The sequence below is a fragment of the Paralichthys olivaceus genome, chromosome 23 (assembly GCF_024713975.1).
Source record: "Paralichthys olivaceus isolate ysfri-2021 chromosome 23, ASM2471397v2, whole genome shotgun sequence".
Classification (NCBI taxonomy): Eukaryota; Metazoa; Chordata; class Actinopteri; order Pleuronectiformes; family Paralichthyidae; genus Paralichthys; species Paralichthys olivaceus.
Window position 1 is genome coordinate 13353244 of NC_091115.1, and position 17334 is coordinate 13370577.

At 41.1% G+C, this 17334-nt stretch overlaps 1 protein-coding gene and 1 long non-coding RNA gene across 2 annotated transcripts in view; one reads left to right on the top strand and one right to left on the bottom strand.

Annotated features, from left to right (window-relative positions):
* Nucleotides 1-16690, top strand: part of ntf3 (neurotrophin 3) — a 34001-nt gene extending 17311 nt beyond the window's left edge. Inside the window, exon 2 of the mRNA XM_020092412.2 lies at nucleotides 14850-16690. Coding sequence (XP_019947971.2) covers nucleotides 14850-15725 — 876 coding nt within the window. The 3' untranslated portion in view covers nucleotides 15726-16690. The remainder of the gene's footprint in view (nucleotides 1-14849) is intronic.
* Nucleotides 1-17334, bottom strand: part of LOC109632885 (uncharacterized) — a 51593-nt gene that overhangs the window by 807 nt on the left and 33452 nt on the right. The window lies entirely within an intron of this gene.

The window sequence follows — 17334 nt, forward strand, 5'->3', positions numbered from 1 at the left end:
TTATCCTTTCCAATGTGTTAATTATAATTTTGGCTGGAATCTGAGCGACACACGGGACCTCAATATTTCATTTTCTCTCTGTCTCTGTGCTGTAACATCTGGAGTCAATTGGACAGTATTAGGGCTCAGACTTTGCCGGGTCAAAATCCCTGTGGAGGATTTATTGGTTTGGCACACTGCGCCGCTAAGCCTCATCACTAAGCGCCCTGGCTGCATCATCACCGGGGTCTCCACGGAAACTACAACGCACGCCGTTCACGCCGGTGCTCTCAAATGAATATAGTTTCCTGAGCCGGCAGGTCTCTGCTTTGAACCAAAACAAGTTAGCAGGTCAAGGCTGTTTTTTTGTTGTAGACGTATTAACTGGGCGTCATGAGGATCAGGAGCGCTGCTCGCACTGAATCAGTGTTTGACCTCCGCAGCACTATACCGTTATTATTGTGCTAAAAGTCACGCAGAGTTTAGAATCCAGCAATTAACAGCGATTCAGGGAAACTGGTCGGACACTCGTGGTTTATGACGTTTAAACATGTTTCTGACTATATTCTGTTATCTATACTAAAACCTGATAAGATAGAACTTGTATTAAACATTTTAACAAATCTGCATGCAGTTATCTAACTCTGTATTAAACCGTCACTAATGTAAATTCTCAGTGTTTCACAAACCCTTGTAAATGTTGTATTGTTGCTTCTATCCTGCCAGTCTCCTCTCTGTGTGTATATTGTTGTAGCTGTCTTATAAACTTTCATGGCATTAAGACTTTAAATAATTCCCCATTAAAGTTTTTACTATCAAACATGACATCATCAGTGATGCTGTTGCAGTGCTCTAGATGTGTATCCTCTACTCTGCTGCCTCAAACACCAACTCAGCCGTTAGCTCTGCATTATAGGCAGTCAGGAATCCTGCAGTTTGCCTCAATTACACTATTACCATTGTTTATATTGTTTGGCTGCTGTTGAGATCTTAAACTTTGTGTTTTTTGGCAAGTCTTATTTTCTACGCAGAAAACCCACAACACACTTGTAGCACGCAGTCATTCCTTGGCAGTGTGAATAACTCCATAAAAAGCAACACATACACTAGAATTATTTTAAGTGTCTAATATCCCTTAAGGCCTAATGGTGGCTATTAAAACTTTGTAGTTTTCTCCACATGTAAACTGTTTTGTCACATTTTCACTTCACTGCTTTTCGCTGTGTAACTTGGATGTGAATTTGTTTTAAACACGCTGTTGTACCAGAGACATCTGCGTAAAGTGCAGTAAATGTCCTTAAATTATGTGATTGGAATTTGTTTTGGGTTTGCCAGACCTCTGTAGCCTACTCCTCATTTTTGTTTACAGCGAGAGGCCTTCAGGCTACATTGGCTGCTACTAGGATAAACACACCCCAAATGTTGAATTGTGTGTGTCTTGCTCGGTTTGATGAACCAAAATATTTCTAGCTCTGAAAATGCTTCAGGACTGTGATGCTTAACGGCGGCGTCATTAAAAGGTTTTTTTTGTTACTTGCAACTAAAGCTGCTTTCAGACATGCACTGAACTCCAGAGATGTTTTGTTTTTTATCCTGAGGAGGTGCATGTGTGAACACAAATGTCTGAGTGAGAGGCTCCACAGACATGCAGACTTTCTCTGCCTGGCCTCCTGGTATAATGTCTGTATGAATTCAGGAGAATCCAGTCTTGTCAAGAAAATCACATGATCTCCGCAGTGGAGTTAATATGTCACTTCCTGCCCTTGTCTGCTGCACCCGGCTGCTCCACCTCTCGCCTGAATAATTCAGAGGATGTGTTGCTGTTGTGAATGTGACTCTGCAGGAAACCTCCTGCTGTGTTGTGCATGTGTGAAAGGCAAACTGCGGGGAAACTCAGTAGGCAATTCTCAGATAAGTTGCCATCAGGTCATGTTTGAAAACTGCGTACATTTTTGTTACAAGCAATGACCTGTCAGCAATTCCAGGGGCGTGGGGGTGAGGAGGGGGTTCTTACACAGCCTAAAAGATTACTTTCCAGCACAGCGTGTTTAAAACACACAAAGGAAATGCTTACTAGCGACTGCTTTTCACCACATGAAACATATATAGCTGTGTTACAGCACAGTGGGAACCTGTGTCACTAATCGGATTGCTTTGTTGAAAGTGTCAGTTGTGTAACTAAATTAGTAGAACGCCTGAACAGGTTAATCTGACAGTTCCATGGTAAACATGCTGTAAAAAAAAAAAAAAGGCCTGTGAGGTTTGTCTGCATGTATTAGAAGAAAAATGCAACTTAAATGCAACATATGACAGTTTTCTCAAGGTTTTACAGGAGGTTCAAATCAAAGAGAAGTCCCAATACCAGTATCAATAGCAGTACAGCAAGTACACAAATCTTTGTACTACATCTTTAAAGTACAGGACTTTGACCTAAATAAAACTGCAATTTTCTTTGCCTCAGTTCTTCTTCACAGCTCCAAAACTGTAGTTGTGCTTCCACTGGCAACATCTGTTTTTTGAAGAAGATACTTGCTGCATTGTAGCATTGACACAAGGAAAATGGCGCAAGTGTCATATTCAAAACTGCAGTGGTGGGTGGAGGTAATTGTTGTGTATTCTCTATTTGTGTTTTCTTTCAGTTATGACTGTCACACTAGATAATAAAAGGTCATTGGCATTCATTCAAGGGTTTAACCTGAGCCAAGGGATACAACAATGACGGCCATCATCACTTCCATACAGGGTTAGTAACTGTAGCTGTTAAAATGTGTTTTATAAGGTGTTGTTTTTTTAAATGCACTGGTATAGGATTGTTTTTGCTATTGGACGATACCAAAAGTCCAGATAACAAAATTGGTTTCAAACTCACAATGTTTCCACCAGACTGGCAATTAAACCGCGTCTAACATTAGCTACGTATTAACAGCAAGAACCCACATGTACCCTTTTAAGACTTTGGAATTGAAGTAGCATGTTTGTTTCCACTGCTGGGATTTGGGAGATCTCAGAGCTGTTAGCGGCGGCATTTCAAATTTATGCTCCACCGCTCCGCTCTCATGTGTCACTGAGTTGGGATGACTCAGGAGAGACAGAGATCTTTGGAGGCGGCGACAGTTAGGGCACGTCAGTCTTGTTTTCCTCATGCTCCACATGCAACAGTGCAAAGCGGGTGTCCTGACATTTTTAGCCTGGCAAAGAAATCAAAAGTTTAATCACTTGGCGTTCGAGCCAGGGTCAGGAGCTACAACTCAGACTCATTGAAGGTAAAATATCTGATCCATTGATCCAAGGTGATGCTGTTAGGAGTCACCTTCCTTTGCTGGATTCTTGCTGACTTGCAAAGTTCTTTGTCATTATTTTCTTCAATGTTGATAATAATAGTACTGGATCAAAGGTGCGAGCGCCTGATTCAATTTCCCTTCGGCATTATTTAGTTTTATTGCCCTAATAAACTTTACAGACAATTAATGACCAGGTTGGCGTCCCACAATCAGTGCAGAGGATCAGTGGAGGATCAGAGGATCAGTGATTTGCTGGTCACTATTGTTTACTCCTTAACGCCTTAAAATAACCTAATCTTCTCCCATTTATATTTCCTCTTCTCCTCGTTTGCCCCCTGACCAAGCTTTCCTCTCTTAGCAAATGAAAATTTTTGTTGTGTCACTTCTTTTTTCCCCCCAATCTTCATCATGTTCCTCCTTTTCTCTGGTTCCACAGTCCCATGCGCTCTTTACTACACAAATTATAATCAACTGCATTTTGCAACTAGCAACCTCAGGTCAGACCTTCCTCCAAAGCTCATGGAGGATGGGGAAGAAATCCTGATGCTAAAAAAATTTACATTTCAACTGATTATACACCATCACATTTAAATAAGCTCATTATGTTGCCCTTAATAAAGAGTAATATTGAGTTTCTGTCAGTTAAGGTTTTAATACCGGTAAAGCAGAATAAAGGTACCAAACATTCCCTCCAGTTCAGTTCAATAACTAGAAGCATAATAACAGTCAAAGCAGTGTCTTTCATAGATACTTGAGAACTGATGGTTTATGATAAAGAGGCGTAACACAGGGCTAAATGGCACATGGTTAAATGTATGATTATTATCTGGTAACTCACTTTTTCTTGCTGCAGAAACAGCTGCATGAAGTTGATGAGAGAGTAGTTTTGTGGTGTGTAAAAGCAACACAATGGGCTAAAAGATGCTAAAGCTTTATGTTTTCCATTATTGTATCTTATTTAAATCATTGCCTTCCTTTGCATTATTCTGTTCCCCGTACACATTCCCATGGTCCACCTCTTGACCTTATTGCCAGACGTCCAGTTATGTTGCCTCTGTAATTACTCTGTTAGTCAGACAGTCAGTCAGACAGACAGACGATCTGCTTGGTGTTTGTCTTGCTATGACACGCCGCTGCCAGTAAACAGCACTTTTCTTTTTTTCGTGGCATTTACAATCACCAGGATAGAGTCTGTGCAATTACTTATGACAGCACCACGCCCTGATGAGCCCACATTACATCCGCACTGTGATCTCTGTCAGTCATACACAGACAGACACTGACTCTCACTTGATGTCTTTCCCCCCCAAAAAGGTTGTTACTCCGAAAACCAATTGGGATTATATTGAGGGTACGAGGTATTTGAAATAAAGGAGATTCCATCACACCATCTAAGGAATTGCCTTGGTATCAGCATGTGAAACTCCAAATACCTACATTTCCGAATATTGTTGAATATGATGCGTCTGACTGCAGATGTATGAAATGTGTGTTTGCCTCGAAGCGATGAGGCAGCTGTTGTGGTTTCATGTTTATTTGAACTGGCCTGCAATTCTGTGCTGTCTTTGTCTTTCATAATCCACCGTGCACACAAAAGCAACCACTGACACGCACATGCACTCGCACACACAGATGAACAAAAAAAAAAAAAAAAGCAGATACACACACACTGACAGGGACACAGGTACACGCTGTTCGGAATCATTTAGTGGTCTGTGGGTAGCACGGCACCAGCAGTAATAAACAATTAGCTGAGATAGAGAAGGTGGTGCATGTACTCCCTAATGAAGACATACATAAAAGAATCTCTGCACGCTGTTCTTCCATACGAGTTACTGTAGGTTTACATTCCTCTTGGTGGGCCACATCACTCAAAAGCACTCTCGCTCACACACACACACACACACACACACACACACACACACACACACACACTGATGAAAAACACACAGACATGATCTGACTTATACTGCCACAGGTTCCAAAGAGACAAACACAGTAGCACAGTCACATTTTGGTGTGTCAGTGGTTATAATCATTTAAAGCTGATGAGGAAAGTAGAGACATTCCGTCGTGCTGGCTTACGCAAATAGACTACGGTTTTAGAAAGAGACTCGGAAGGGGAAGTGCCCAAAACATGTATTGTCTTGAATGACCAGCAGGGAGTGACTCCAATGGTTGCAAAAAGACGTCGGTTTCATAATCGCTAGTTCCAAATCTTCTGCGATACAGAGTGATGTTCATATTGTAAATCATGGTCGCATGTAGAGTCAAATAGACGATGAAGCACTGTACGCATAGAGAAGATACCGTGGGATTGACAGCTTGTACCGTCCAATTGGTGTAGGCCACAGTTTTAACTGACGTGCATTTACTTTGAAATTGGGAAGATGTTGAAATTGTAATGAGCAGGATGAATCTGCGTGACTCAGAAACATGCGCTCTACGTCACATTTATGACAGACTAATAGTCACAGAGTGACAGAGTCAGCACAGTATGTGACTGCAGACAAAACCGTTCCTAAGAAGCTGCCACACTGAGGCTGATTATCTGAATCAATCCCTAGGTGTTAAAAGCTCAGAAGGCATGAGACAGCAGCTTTTACCCCGGGCTCTCAAACACTGCGTGCAAGTGGTATATTTATTTTGCAACTATAACCTCAGGGGCAGTTTTTCTATCTTATATACCTATCACTACACTGGCATTTGAGCATTTAACATGTGCTTTCATGAACATTTCTGTGTGGCAGCTCTGAGCTTCAGCCCAGACTTGCACCAGATTAACAGCTTCATTAAGCGCAGAGTGGATGTCAGATGAGGATCTGCCCAGGTCCGTATAATAAGCAATAGCGTCTAGGTCTTTCAGCCACAGGGAGATCAAAATCATCAGAAGGTGAGATGAACTGTATGAATGTGCGTGTGAATGGGTGAATGGCAACTGTACTGTGAAGTGCTCTGAGTGGTCATCAAGACTAGAAACGTGTTCAATAAATACAGAACCTTCAGTGCTTTGGATAAAAGCACGAGTGAATGAGGAGGAGAAGGAGAAGAAAGGATTGAAGTGAGTATGAATGTGAGCGTATAGGACTGTGGGATGAGCGGATGAAGGAGAGATAGTGTGAGAGGGAGGGGGAGGCAGGTTGGACACAGACCTAATGGCTCTTGAGCCCCCTCAGCTGAAGCTATGAAGGCAGTTGAGTTGATGTCGGAGTCCCCCAGGACCTAGGAAGAGACATTAGAGAAATATGCACCAGATTGAGTTGGAAGTGAGGATGAAAGGATGTGTAGGGATGAGGATGTAGGGATGTTGTGGATGAGTGGATAAAGTAAGATTGTATCATTGTTTATTCAAGCAACGATTACATGAAGAGACAAGATTTTCCTCGGGATATATTTAATAATAATTATGATAAAGTATCTATCTAGATTTTCGGTAAAGTCATAATAAAGCAATGCTTTCCTTTGTTATTGGATGGATGGAATTAAAAAGAGGTGGTCGAGTATAAAGGTTGACACTCTAAAGCATAGTTCAAAGAAATGTGCTGTTTGTTTTTTCCTCTTTCTGGCTTTGCTGTCGGAGAAGACTGCAACGAGTCACCTGCAACTCAAGCTCCAGTATGAAAGGGAAAGGCGCTCTGTTGACACCACAGTAGCAGCATAACCGCAGCTTCAGAACTGTCTCATCAAGCTCTAACCTGTCCTCTTTTTACTGAGCATCAATGCATCCAGGTACAGGAAACACATCAGCCTCAGTGACTAATGTGCTACTATCACCTGAGCAATAATGAGAAGAGCCCTCAGGTTTTCATCTCTGTACACTGATGATGTGGTGGTGTGATTATATGAGTGTCAGCAGTGTGTGATTGACAGGTGGACCAATGCAACATCTGCGGAAGGTGCATAAGTTGACCTTTGTGTTGAAGGGGAAACTGAGTCTGAAGTTCTAATCTTTCAATGTACTGGTCAGTCTATGGTCATATATGGTCATGAGCTCTGGAGCGAACTAAGATGAACATCACTGTTGTTATGGAACCGCTGTGAAACGTCCTCGTTAATGAATTCAAAGAAGCTGAGCTCCATGTTTACTTACTGATTGTAATTTGTTGTGAAGTTCCAAAGATTCAAAACAAACCAGAGCTGACAATTAAACATTCATATCATCAGCTATGTGTATTTACACAAGATCCCTGATCAGCGTACCCCGGTCTGGATCCAGACCCAGATGCTGTCATATCCAGTCCCAGATCTACAATTAATAAGCTATTAAAAAATAATAAATGTTGACAGAGTGTTTGAACAGGCCCTGGTTTAGCGGCCAGGAAACTCACAACCGATTGTGTGTATTGTAATTGATATTTTTAGAAACTTCTGAGCCAAGTGAGATTGCGAATAGTGTTATTAAGTACAAACCAAGTGTAAAGCAGAGAATTAACTTTTCATGACTCATCTGTCTACAAATCTCTGCCTGTCCGTGGCTCCCGTTTCCTCAGAACTGTTTATCTTACTGTCATATGTGTTGTAAAGGGTCCAGGTAAGAGCAGTGAGGAATTTGGTGCAATTTTGGACGCTGTACGTTCCATATTAATAAGTAAGACTGGATAAACTGATAAGCTCGGTCCTAGGATAAGTGAATCAGTGGAGGTGGTGGGATGGAGGTGAAGCTGTCTTCTCAACCAGTCCCACCTCCTGCAGGACACCATCACAGCTCTGGGCAGCTCCTTCAGCAACAGACTGATTCACCCTTAGTGTCTGAAGGAGAGGTGTCGCAGGTTGTCCCTTCCTGCAGCAGTAAGACTGTACACTCACCATATGGACTTTTGCACTTTAACTCTAACTTTCACTTTTTAACTGTGCAGTACACATTTCTGTCTTTGAAACTCAGTGACTTACGTGCAATCCATTTCACTTTGCATGTTCACACGTTACACATTCCATATTACATTTTTATACTTCCCACATTTGTAATTATTGCATGCTACTTATTTGAACTCTACTATTTTTGACTGCCCTTTTGCTGCTGTAATGATGCAAATATCCCCACTGTGGGACAAATAAAGGATTATCTTATTTTATCTTATCTTATTTTGTCTTATCAATCTTATGCTGGTACCACCAGAGGCACCTCTGTCTGTACTACAAGCTGTGTACATGTTCCATGGCAATTCATCCAATCGTTACAGAGATACTGTATTTCAGCGCGGACCAAGCATTTTGGATCCGCAACCGTATTTTGTGTTTCAAAAGTCTGCCAGGAGACGGTAATGTTTGAGCGACAGATCTTTTCAGGACAACACGTCCCAGTGAGTCCGGTACAAACACCAGTCAAATGAGGGCAGAGGATAACAGTTCATCTGAGTTGATTTAACTGGATAAGGTTGTATAGACTTTTATTTTAGCTCTGGTTTAATCAGACATTTAAAAAAAAAAAAAAAGTAATTAAAGTTCCGTCTGATTCAATTCTACAAAACTTTGCCACAGAAACATCCAGCAACGGACGGAAAGCAAAGTCCGACATTATTGGTGCTGTATTCACAAAATGATGAGAGTAAGAGAATAATGTCTAAATATTATGATAAAAAAGTCTTAATATTACAGAATTAATGTTGTAATTCAGAGGAATGTTGTAATATTATGCGTACTTAATATTAAGTACCCATAATATATTTGGTCTTAATTTCAGGAGAAGAAAAGTCATAATAATACAGGAATAAAAGATTTCCCAGCGAGGAGAATCCATCGCTGTAGCTCCACTTGGTCTGGATCCAAAATCATCAACCTTTGGATAACACACAGATGTAACCAACGACAAACACAGTCGACCACCACCAAACATTTTCTCAACTTGCTCCAGGTCCGTGTGATACTTCCTTCAGAAAAATGCTCCACATCCCTCATTTTAACACAGGCATCCGACTGACCTTCTGATATTCCCCTTCAACTTCAATCTCAAAATATTTGGGTCGGCTTTAATCAAAAGTCCAAATTCAGATTTCGGTCCCTGCCTGTAACAAAACGATTTGATTGCCTCAATAAATGTTTAACGCCTCCATGACAACAACAGCTGTGGCCGGAGGTGTTGTGTTTTTGGGTTTTCTGTTTGTCACATTCTCGTGAATTTGAATTCTCCGGAATGGCTCAAGGGAACGCCTTCAAATTTGGCACAGACATACACACGTACACACGTACACTCGAATGTGTCGGTGAAAGGTTTTCAGACTATTGGATAAAAAAAAAATCAAGTGGAAATATTTGTATGTTAAAAAGATCAACTTCACTGTAACATCATTATAATTTTCTACCAAAACACTTTTCTGGCCATTGTTCAACGCCATTACTCAAAAACAGAAGAAGAGATTGTCTTTGTATTTATGCCAACCTGACTGGCATGCGGAGGCGCACGACCACGAGGTAATATTTTTAGTTGAATATGAATTGAACACTTCAAGTATGAAAGCTTACAAGCACAAAGCGTCCTTTGAAATTATTTTAATGATTAAAAATCAGCACCCAACTCAAGGTTCTGTTTGTTGTGCGGGTATATGAGGCAGACTGTGCGTGATTCTAAAGAGTCACCCAGTTGAATTATTCCTTTTATTATCCAGGCAGCTCTTTGAATGGAGAGCTGCCCTGGGACAATCATTTAAGTGGTCTGGTCCATTGGCACCAGAAATCACCAGAAAACCTTGAGCCAATATTCATGTTAATTTAATTGGAGTCACATGGAGTGTGGTGGTGGTGGGGAGACAATAAAGCCCCAAAAATCTTCTATCCAGTTTCACCCAGTTCTGTGACTATTTTCAGGCCACAGTACCATCTGAATGTCACATGAAAAATATATTTTCCTTGAGCAATTATCCATTTAAGTGTGAAGCACAGCGCTCAGAGGCACACGGTGAATTTCTTGTAAACATGCAAACTGCCGTGTCCGATCCCCTCTTGTTCGAAGTGGGGGACTGTGGGTTTAAGGAAAAGTGCACAAAAGAGATGCTGATAGTAATCTTTCCCTCAAAAACAACAGAAATGGGTAAAGATAATGTATTTTATGCCGGGAACACAACTCCACGGACTTGCTGCCATCCTGGACATGGATGTGAGGAATCCCATGACAGTTCCCTCAATGATTCAGATGTTTCTTCTTGCCCAGACCTGCTGCTTCAGTAATTCACAGTATGTGCACTGCATTTACTCCCGTAGGTTACTGACAAGCTCCGACTCACATTCGCCGAAGTCTACGTTTTGATGATCACTGCAGCAAAAGGATTGCTGGCTCTGCCCTGGCCTTCTTTCTGGCTAATGGAAAGTTTTAAATCCACCGCAAAATCAAGATAATGCTGCGTCCAGTAGTTCCACGAAATGTGACATTTTAGAAAAACAAGTTTGGTGTCTCAGCCAACAGCAGGGTCAACAATACAGCATGTTTCCTAGCACACATGTGTTCATGGTGTCAACTTCCTAACAGCTGTATTTGGCTGAACAACATAAAAAAGCTTGTGCCTCAACAAAGTATTTTGAATACAGTTAATTAAGATTTGTTATTTCCAGCAAGGAAAAGCGTACTGGAAAATTCACTAAAACAAATATACTGTAGCTCAAAAGAAACGTTTCTCAACTAGATGTTTAATTAATTGTGTAAAAGTGTACTCAGTCAGTCTAATCTCAAAAGATTGATTGTTGTTCACCATTACACGCCTGGTGTCTATTGACTTTATGTAGCTATGTTAAGTTCCATAAATCAAATAGCTGATACTTGCTATAGGATAAAGCAAAAGAACAAAAAAAACATTAAATCTCACATTATAGAGAAAATACCACATTGCTTGGCAACACAGTAGTTGTTATTGCAATGTTGATCAATTAAATGGCACACTGTGTACCCTGTAAAATATAACGAACAGACTCATCCTCTGGTGTCACTGGGCTCCCTTCTTTTAAACACTGCCATCAGGAATCAAAACGAATAATTCAAAAGTGGTGCACAAAATTTTGAATATAAGGCAGTTATCCACCATCTGTATTTTGCATTAAACGTGACATGTATGTATCATGACAGGTGTGTTGGAGTTGGTAGGAGTAAAATAAAAGATTTATAAAGATACCTTAAAAACTACAAACTACAAAAACTATGTTAGCACATCAATACGAGTAAACTTGTTAATTCCACCTCTGGTTTTGTAAAGTGTGTTGCATGTGGATTAAATCCAGATTGTATCTAATACCCTTTAGTTTACACATCTTTGCATTTTAGCCTGCAACAAATCTGATGTTAATACATCTTGGTTTTCCAACCTACATTTAAATAAGAGGTAGAGCTATATTTCACACTAGCAACTAGCTTTCCTGACAACCATTCTTAAACAAATACAACCATATTAATATGTTTGTTTGGCTCTGTCTATTTCTCGAAAATAGCCACTAAAACTGTGTTAAATCATACGGCTGATGTGTGCTTCAACACAACTCCATAGTCCAGGTTCTTCGTTTCAAAATGTTTACTGAAAAATGTCCTCTTCAAATACAAAATCAAAAAGTACTTCAAACACAAGGTTGAAGTCATCAGGCTCCGGACAAAAACGCTACAACAGTGCAGGGCACCTTCTGTATGATTCAAAGTGTCGGAATTACTGGCGCCGACTTTCCTCCGCACAGCCGAGAGACTGACGGCTGCTTTCAGTGCAATTTCAACATCAGCTACGGTCACAGACTTGGGAGGAGTAAAGACTGAATACTGCTCGTCAGTGTTGAATGCTTCTCACATGGATTTACACACAGTATTTTTGAGAGAAGTTTTAAGAAAGAATAGTAAAGTAAAACTATATTTTAGCTGCTTTGTGAATCAATCATCCGTCAGAGAGGGAAAAAGACAGTTTTTTGTTGTTGTTGCACAATCAGACACACAAACACATTGAGCGTCTGTGCGTAGAGTCACCTTGATGTCTTTAAACTGGTGGAATAATATCCTGACAATCTGTTGCTGCACACTGATATATTATATTGCATATAATCGCTCAGAAGCATTAACATCTGTCAATTCTTTCATCTCTCTGGCACACTAACACACAACCGCTAACACACTTTGACTTTCAGTGACTGCAATTATTACAAGACCTCAGTGCAACCAACACCTAACCCAACCATAAACACAAGTCCTCGTCCTAACTTGTACATACAGAATCACATAACATCCTTAAAGAGGACGGGTAATGGCTGAGTGTCCTGCCTGGGGACGAGTCTCCTTGCTTGGAGATTTGATCCTGCAATCAAGCATAGAAAGCAACAGAACCGCAAACACATATTGTCTCATTATCACTCTGCCCGCTGAGCAAATTATCGCTCACCGCCCACATCTGCCAGCCTGTATGTCCACATCATAAACTACAGTGAGAGCTTTTATGACAGCGATTATGGCAGCGGGAGGGTAAATTAATTTGTCTGACTAGATGCAGTTTCACGGGCCAGGCGCCTGATTTACAAAGAGATCCTTATTCATGCGCTTGGATCTAATAACCAAAGCAGAGGGGAAGAAGTTGAGTGAAAAGTCAAAGGTTGTGTCAATGTCACATGAAGTGCTTCATGACATTCTGACAGTCTGACATGAAGCACTTTTGATTCTTGTACAAACAGGTTTGTCCCATTTAAAGGGAGGTGGAACAACATTATCAGCGCCATTAAGATCATCGTCTTGGAATTTATTTCCACTGTTGCCACATTGAGCTGTTTGTCTACTTTTCCTTTTATAGGTAAAACTGGTTTTGGGTGGATTGCTGTGCTTTTCTCTCTCGGTTGATGAAAAACTGTAGGCAACGTTAAAATGAATACACCATCACTATCATAGCTTAGCATAAATATTGTATATCATTATAATAATAATGATAAAGACGATAGGACTGTGTCCACTTTAAGTACAAGAAGAAATTGATGGGGGGTTGTATTGTGAATGCTTAATTTCTTTTTGTACTCATATTCATCCACAGAACGTAACAGGATGAAAGACAACCTGTCTAGATGCAGGTACAGATAAAACTGTATGAACATTTTGTGTCACAATTCTAATTATGTAAAATATGCTGAAAATGAGTTAAAGTTAAATAATAGCATTATTGAAAATAAGATTAATGTAATACCGTATAACATATAACCAAATTACCATGGTAGTGAGGGTAATTTAAAGAGTGAAACAGTCAGGACTTTTACCACAGCATATTTTGGGACCAAAAAACCATTTCAAAATACTGTCATATCCCAAGTCAGACTTAAAAAACAATTATCCTTTCATAGATACGGTTTTTTGGAAAGAGCTAAATATTTTGTCCAATATGGAATACAAATTTTACCACTGAATAGTTTTGAGGATTGGATTGAGACATTTGTTGTCAGTCAGATCTGAAAACTGTAACTGTGTGTGTGCAACTTTTCTGAGCCACTGATGGTAAGGTGACATTGCCACTGAACAGATGCCCCCCCCCATCAACAGCTGTATCATTCAGCCGTAACCCTGCTGATGGAAACAAGTCATCTCTTCTTGTTCAAAGCCGTCTGTTGCCCTTCACTCTTTTTCTCCTTCTCTCTCTGAAAGACATTTAAACTTGGTGGGAACTTTTACAGGAGATGCGGGTGTGTGCATTGGATTGCAACATTAATAATAACTTCCCATTCTTCCATGAGACACTCATCACCACCTGCTTATCTGTAAGGGTACCATAATTATGCTGGGTGACGCAGAGGAAAATTATACTGCTAGCTCATGTTGATGTTTGACTTAAGCATTTTTCTTAAAGAAACGTTTATTAGATTGGACTACAAGCTGGGACTGATTTCCCATAGCCTGGTTTTCAAAAAAATGTGTCCAATAAAACATTCAATATTGGTTATAGCTACACCGTGTCCTTTCAACTTGAGGTCATGCATTATGCTACCTTATATACACAGACACATTCACAACATGTGGCTGGCAAACAAAACCACAGAGCTACTGATTCAAGTTTAACTGTCTACATTACATAAATCCCACCATTCCAGTGGGTTTTCCTTCAGTCAGTCAGTCAATAAACCTGTTGTCTGTGGTTTATGGTTAAGCAGAGGTGGCCCATTTCTGCCAACAGTGGGGAAACCCCTGTGCAAGTCAAGAAGATAGAGTTCTAATAATTGACGGCTGAGGAGACTTCAAAGATTTCTATTGGCGGCAGATTTTTGCAATAAAAAGTGCAGCAGAGAAGCCAATTTACAACTTATATGTACAACTCTTCGTCCATCTTGTGTTGCTGGTGACCAAGTTATTGTCAAATTGAATGGTTCTGACTTTGGTTGACATGTGGTAATCTTATGGCATTGTTGTGGTCCCGATCTGGCAAACAGGGGTGGGCCGGCCATCATTTCATGCGGCATGTGTGCCGGATGTGGGATGTGGGCTGAATCTGGGCCAAAACAATTTTGCTATGTGGGCAGCAGCTGTGGTGCTGTGATCCAGTCTTTAACTGTGGATATTTTACATACAGGCCCGAGGTCACTGATACGTCGACCATTAGAGAAGGAAGGAAAATTAACCAGAAGATAAAATAGGTCTTAACTATTTGTCTCTCTCTGTCTTTTCAGATCTTACAGGTGAATCTAGTGATGTCCATCCTGCTGTATGTGATGGTCCTCGTGTACCTCTATGGTATCCAGGCAACCAACATGGATAGCGGTCACCAAGGGCAACAGCAGCCGAGTCCCGACACTTTAAACTCACTGATCATCCAGCTGCTTCAGGCTGACCTGATGAGAGGGAAGACCAGGGGGAACCAAAGCCAACAGGGTAAAAGCAGGGACACGGAGCCCCAGGACATGCTGCCTCCTCTCCTCAGTGCAAACTTTCCTTTAGAGGACCAGGGTGATGTGGAGAAGTGGGGGAAATGGAGTCGCAGTGGTGGGAGCAGTGAAGGTACAGTGGACCAGCAGGTAATGCTGTTGAACTCGGACCTACTCAGGCAGCACAAGCGGTACAACTCACCTCGGGTGCTGCTGAGCGACCGGCTGCCACTGCAGCCGCCACCACTTTACCTCGCCGATGACTTTGTCAGCAGCGGACCAGAGGGCGGGCCGGTGGGAAACAAGACACGAAAGAAGCGCTATGCTGAGCACAAAAGCTACCGCGGGGAATATTCTGTGTGTGACAGCGAGAGCCATTGGGTGACGGATAAAACCCAAGCAGTGGACACCAAGGGGGAACGGGTAACTGTTCTGGCTAAAATTAAAACCAGTGCCACGCAAGAAATTAAGCAGTTCTTTTTTGAGACACGTTGTCGGACCCCAAGGCCCTTCAAGGGTGGCTGCAGGGGCATCGACGACAAGAACTGGAACTCGCAGTGTAAGACGACTCAGACGTATGTTCGGGCTCTAACGCAGAGTCACAATTCAGTGGGCTGGAGGTGGATACGCATTGACACTTCCTGTGTCTGCGCATTGTCGAGGAAACGTCGTAGGACGTAAACTAAACAACACAAACTCACCTGTGGACTACCTGTTTGGAATTTTACTTCCTAGAAAGGATTTTGGTTCAGTCCTCGCCACCACAGGACAATGTGTTGGGCTGGTAAAGAGCAACATTCTGCTATAAAGTGAGACTATAACAGAAAAAACCTTGGGTCCTTTTAAATGATATTTCACTTTCATGTGCTACAAATCCACAGACCCGTGTGGCACTGCTGTTAACTCGTTTGAGAGGGGTAGGGAAGGAAGGAGCGAGTGTGTGGGGAGAACTGTACATATAAATTATTTAAATTATATGAAATGCATGTAGTTTATACATGTTAATCTATCTATATATGATGTATGAATATATTTGTGTTATTTATTGAAAGAAGTCTTTTTCAAAAGGCAAAAAAATGTCTATAAAAAAAGAAATGAAACAAGCTATGAACTCATTCTGAGACTATAATACAGAGCTGGGATTCAAAGGTGCTTCACAATAAGACTTTACATGTGCCTTGAGCAGTGTGACTGCAGAGCAGAGAGATAGGACGTTGTAACTCACAGACAGAGCGTTTGTTTCAGGGGTAAACAGAGCTGCAGGGACCTGTTCTGTCCTGCAGTCCAATGTGGGGCACAAATTCTAAGCATTACCACTCAATGAGACCGATAACTATATCATAACGTATAAGGAATACTGTGACCACAACACAGATCTGGAATTTGTGACCAAACCATGTACCCTGTGATCACAATTGACCATACTGTTCTGCTGTAATACTTCCTATATTCATTCATTCAACTCTGGGACACTTTGACAAAATAAAAGCAGAAATCGCTCCTGTGGAATCTGCTGAGAGATTCAAGAAAATCCTTCTGTTTGGTTTTCCTCAGGCCACCTTGATGCTGTTCATCACATTTTAATCTCAACTGGTATCATGAGCTGTTTGTGTGTCTTCCTATTAATAAAAACCTATATTTCTTAACGTTGGACACATTTCATGAACAAATGCCAATTTAAATTTCTAAAAGAGACAAAGATTGTTGGTGATACCATATTACACTGCATTAAGAAATACTACAGTCCTTTAAGATATTTTTGACCAACCGCCTACTGCTCTATGAGGGAGCATGTTGGGTGAAGGCTGATGAATTTTCTAATGATGGTATTTTCCAAATATATGAGTTGCACGGCATCAGCCATTTGACATGTCCCCTGATGTGTTAGAAAAGTGAGCTGGGTCTAGTTATCAGCACCTTGCTGCTGACTTAAACTTGGATTTCCTAAACATCACTGGCTTTCTGATCATAAGACTTTTGCAGTCAGTTTGTCATTGCCTTTCACATGTACAGCAGAGAATACCCACTAAACTAGAATATGAAGTTTCCGCAGGAGTGATCGAGGGTAAGTCTGGTGATATTCTGTACTTTTACTATTGTTGTCAAATCAGACAAAAGCAGTGGTTCTAATAACAAGTACTGAATGTTCAGCATGAGACATCTTACTCCTCTTGTGCCACAGAGCTCCACTTTGGGTGTAAAACAATTCAAAACACATCAGGGGGCCACACTGTTTCACCAGCTGACATGTTGCTGCTTTACCATCAATGTGGGCAGTATAGTTAATTTT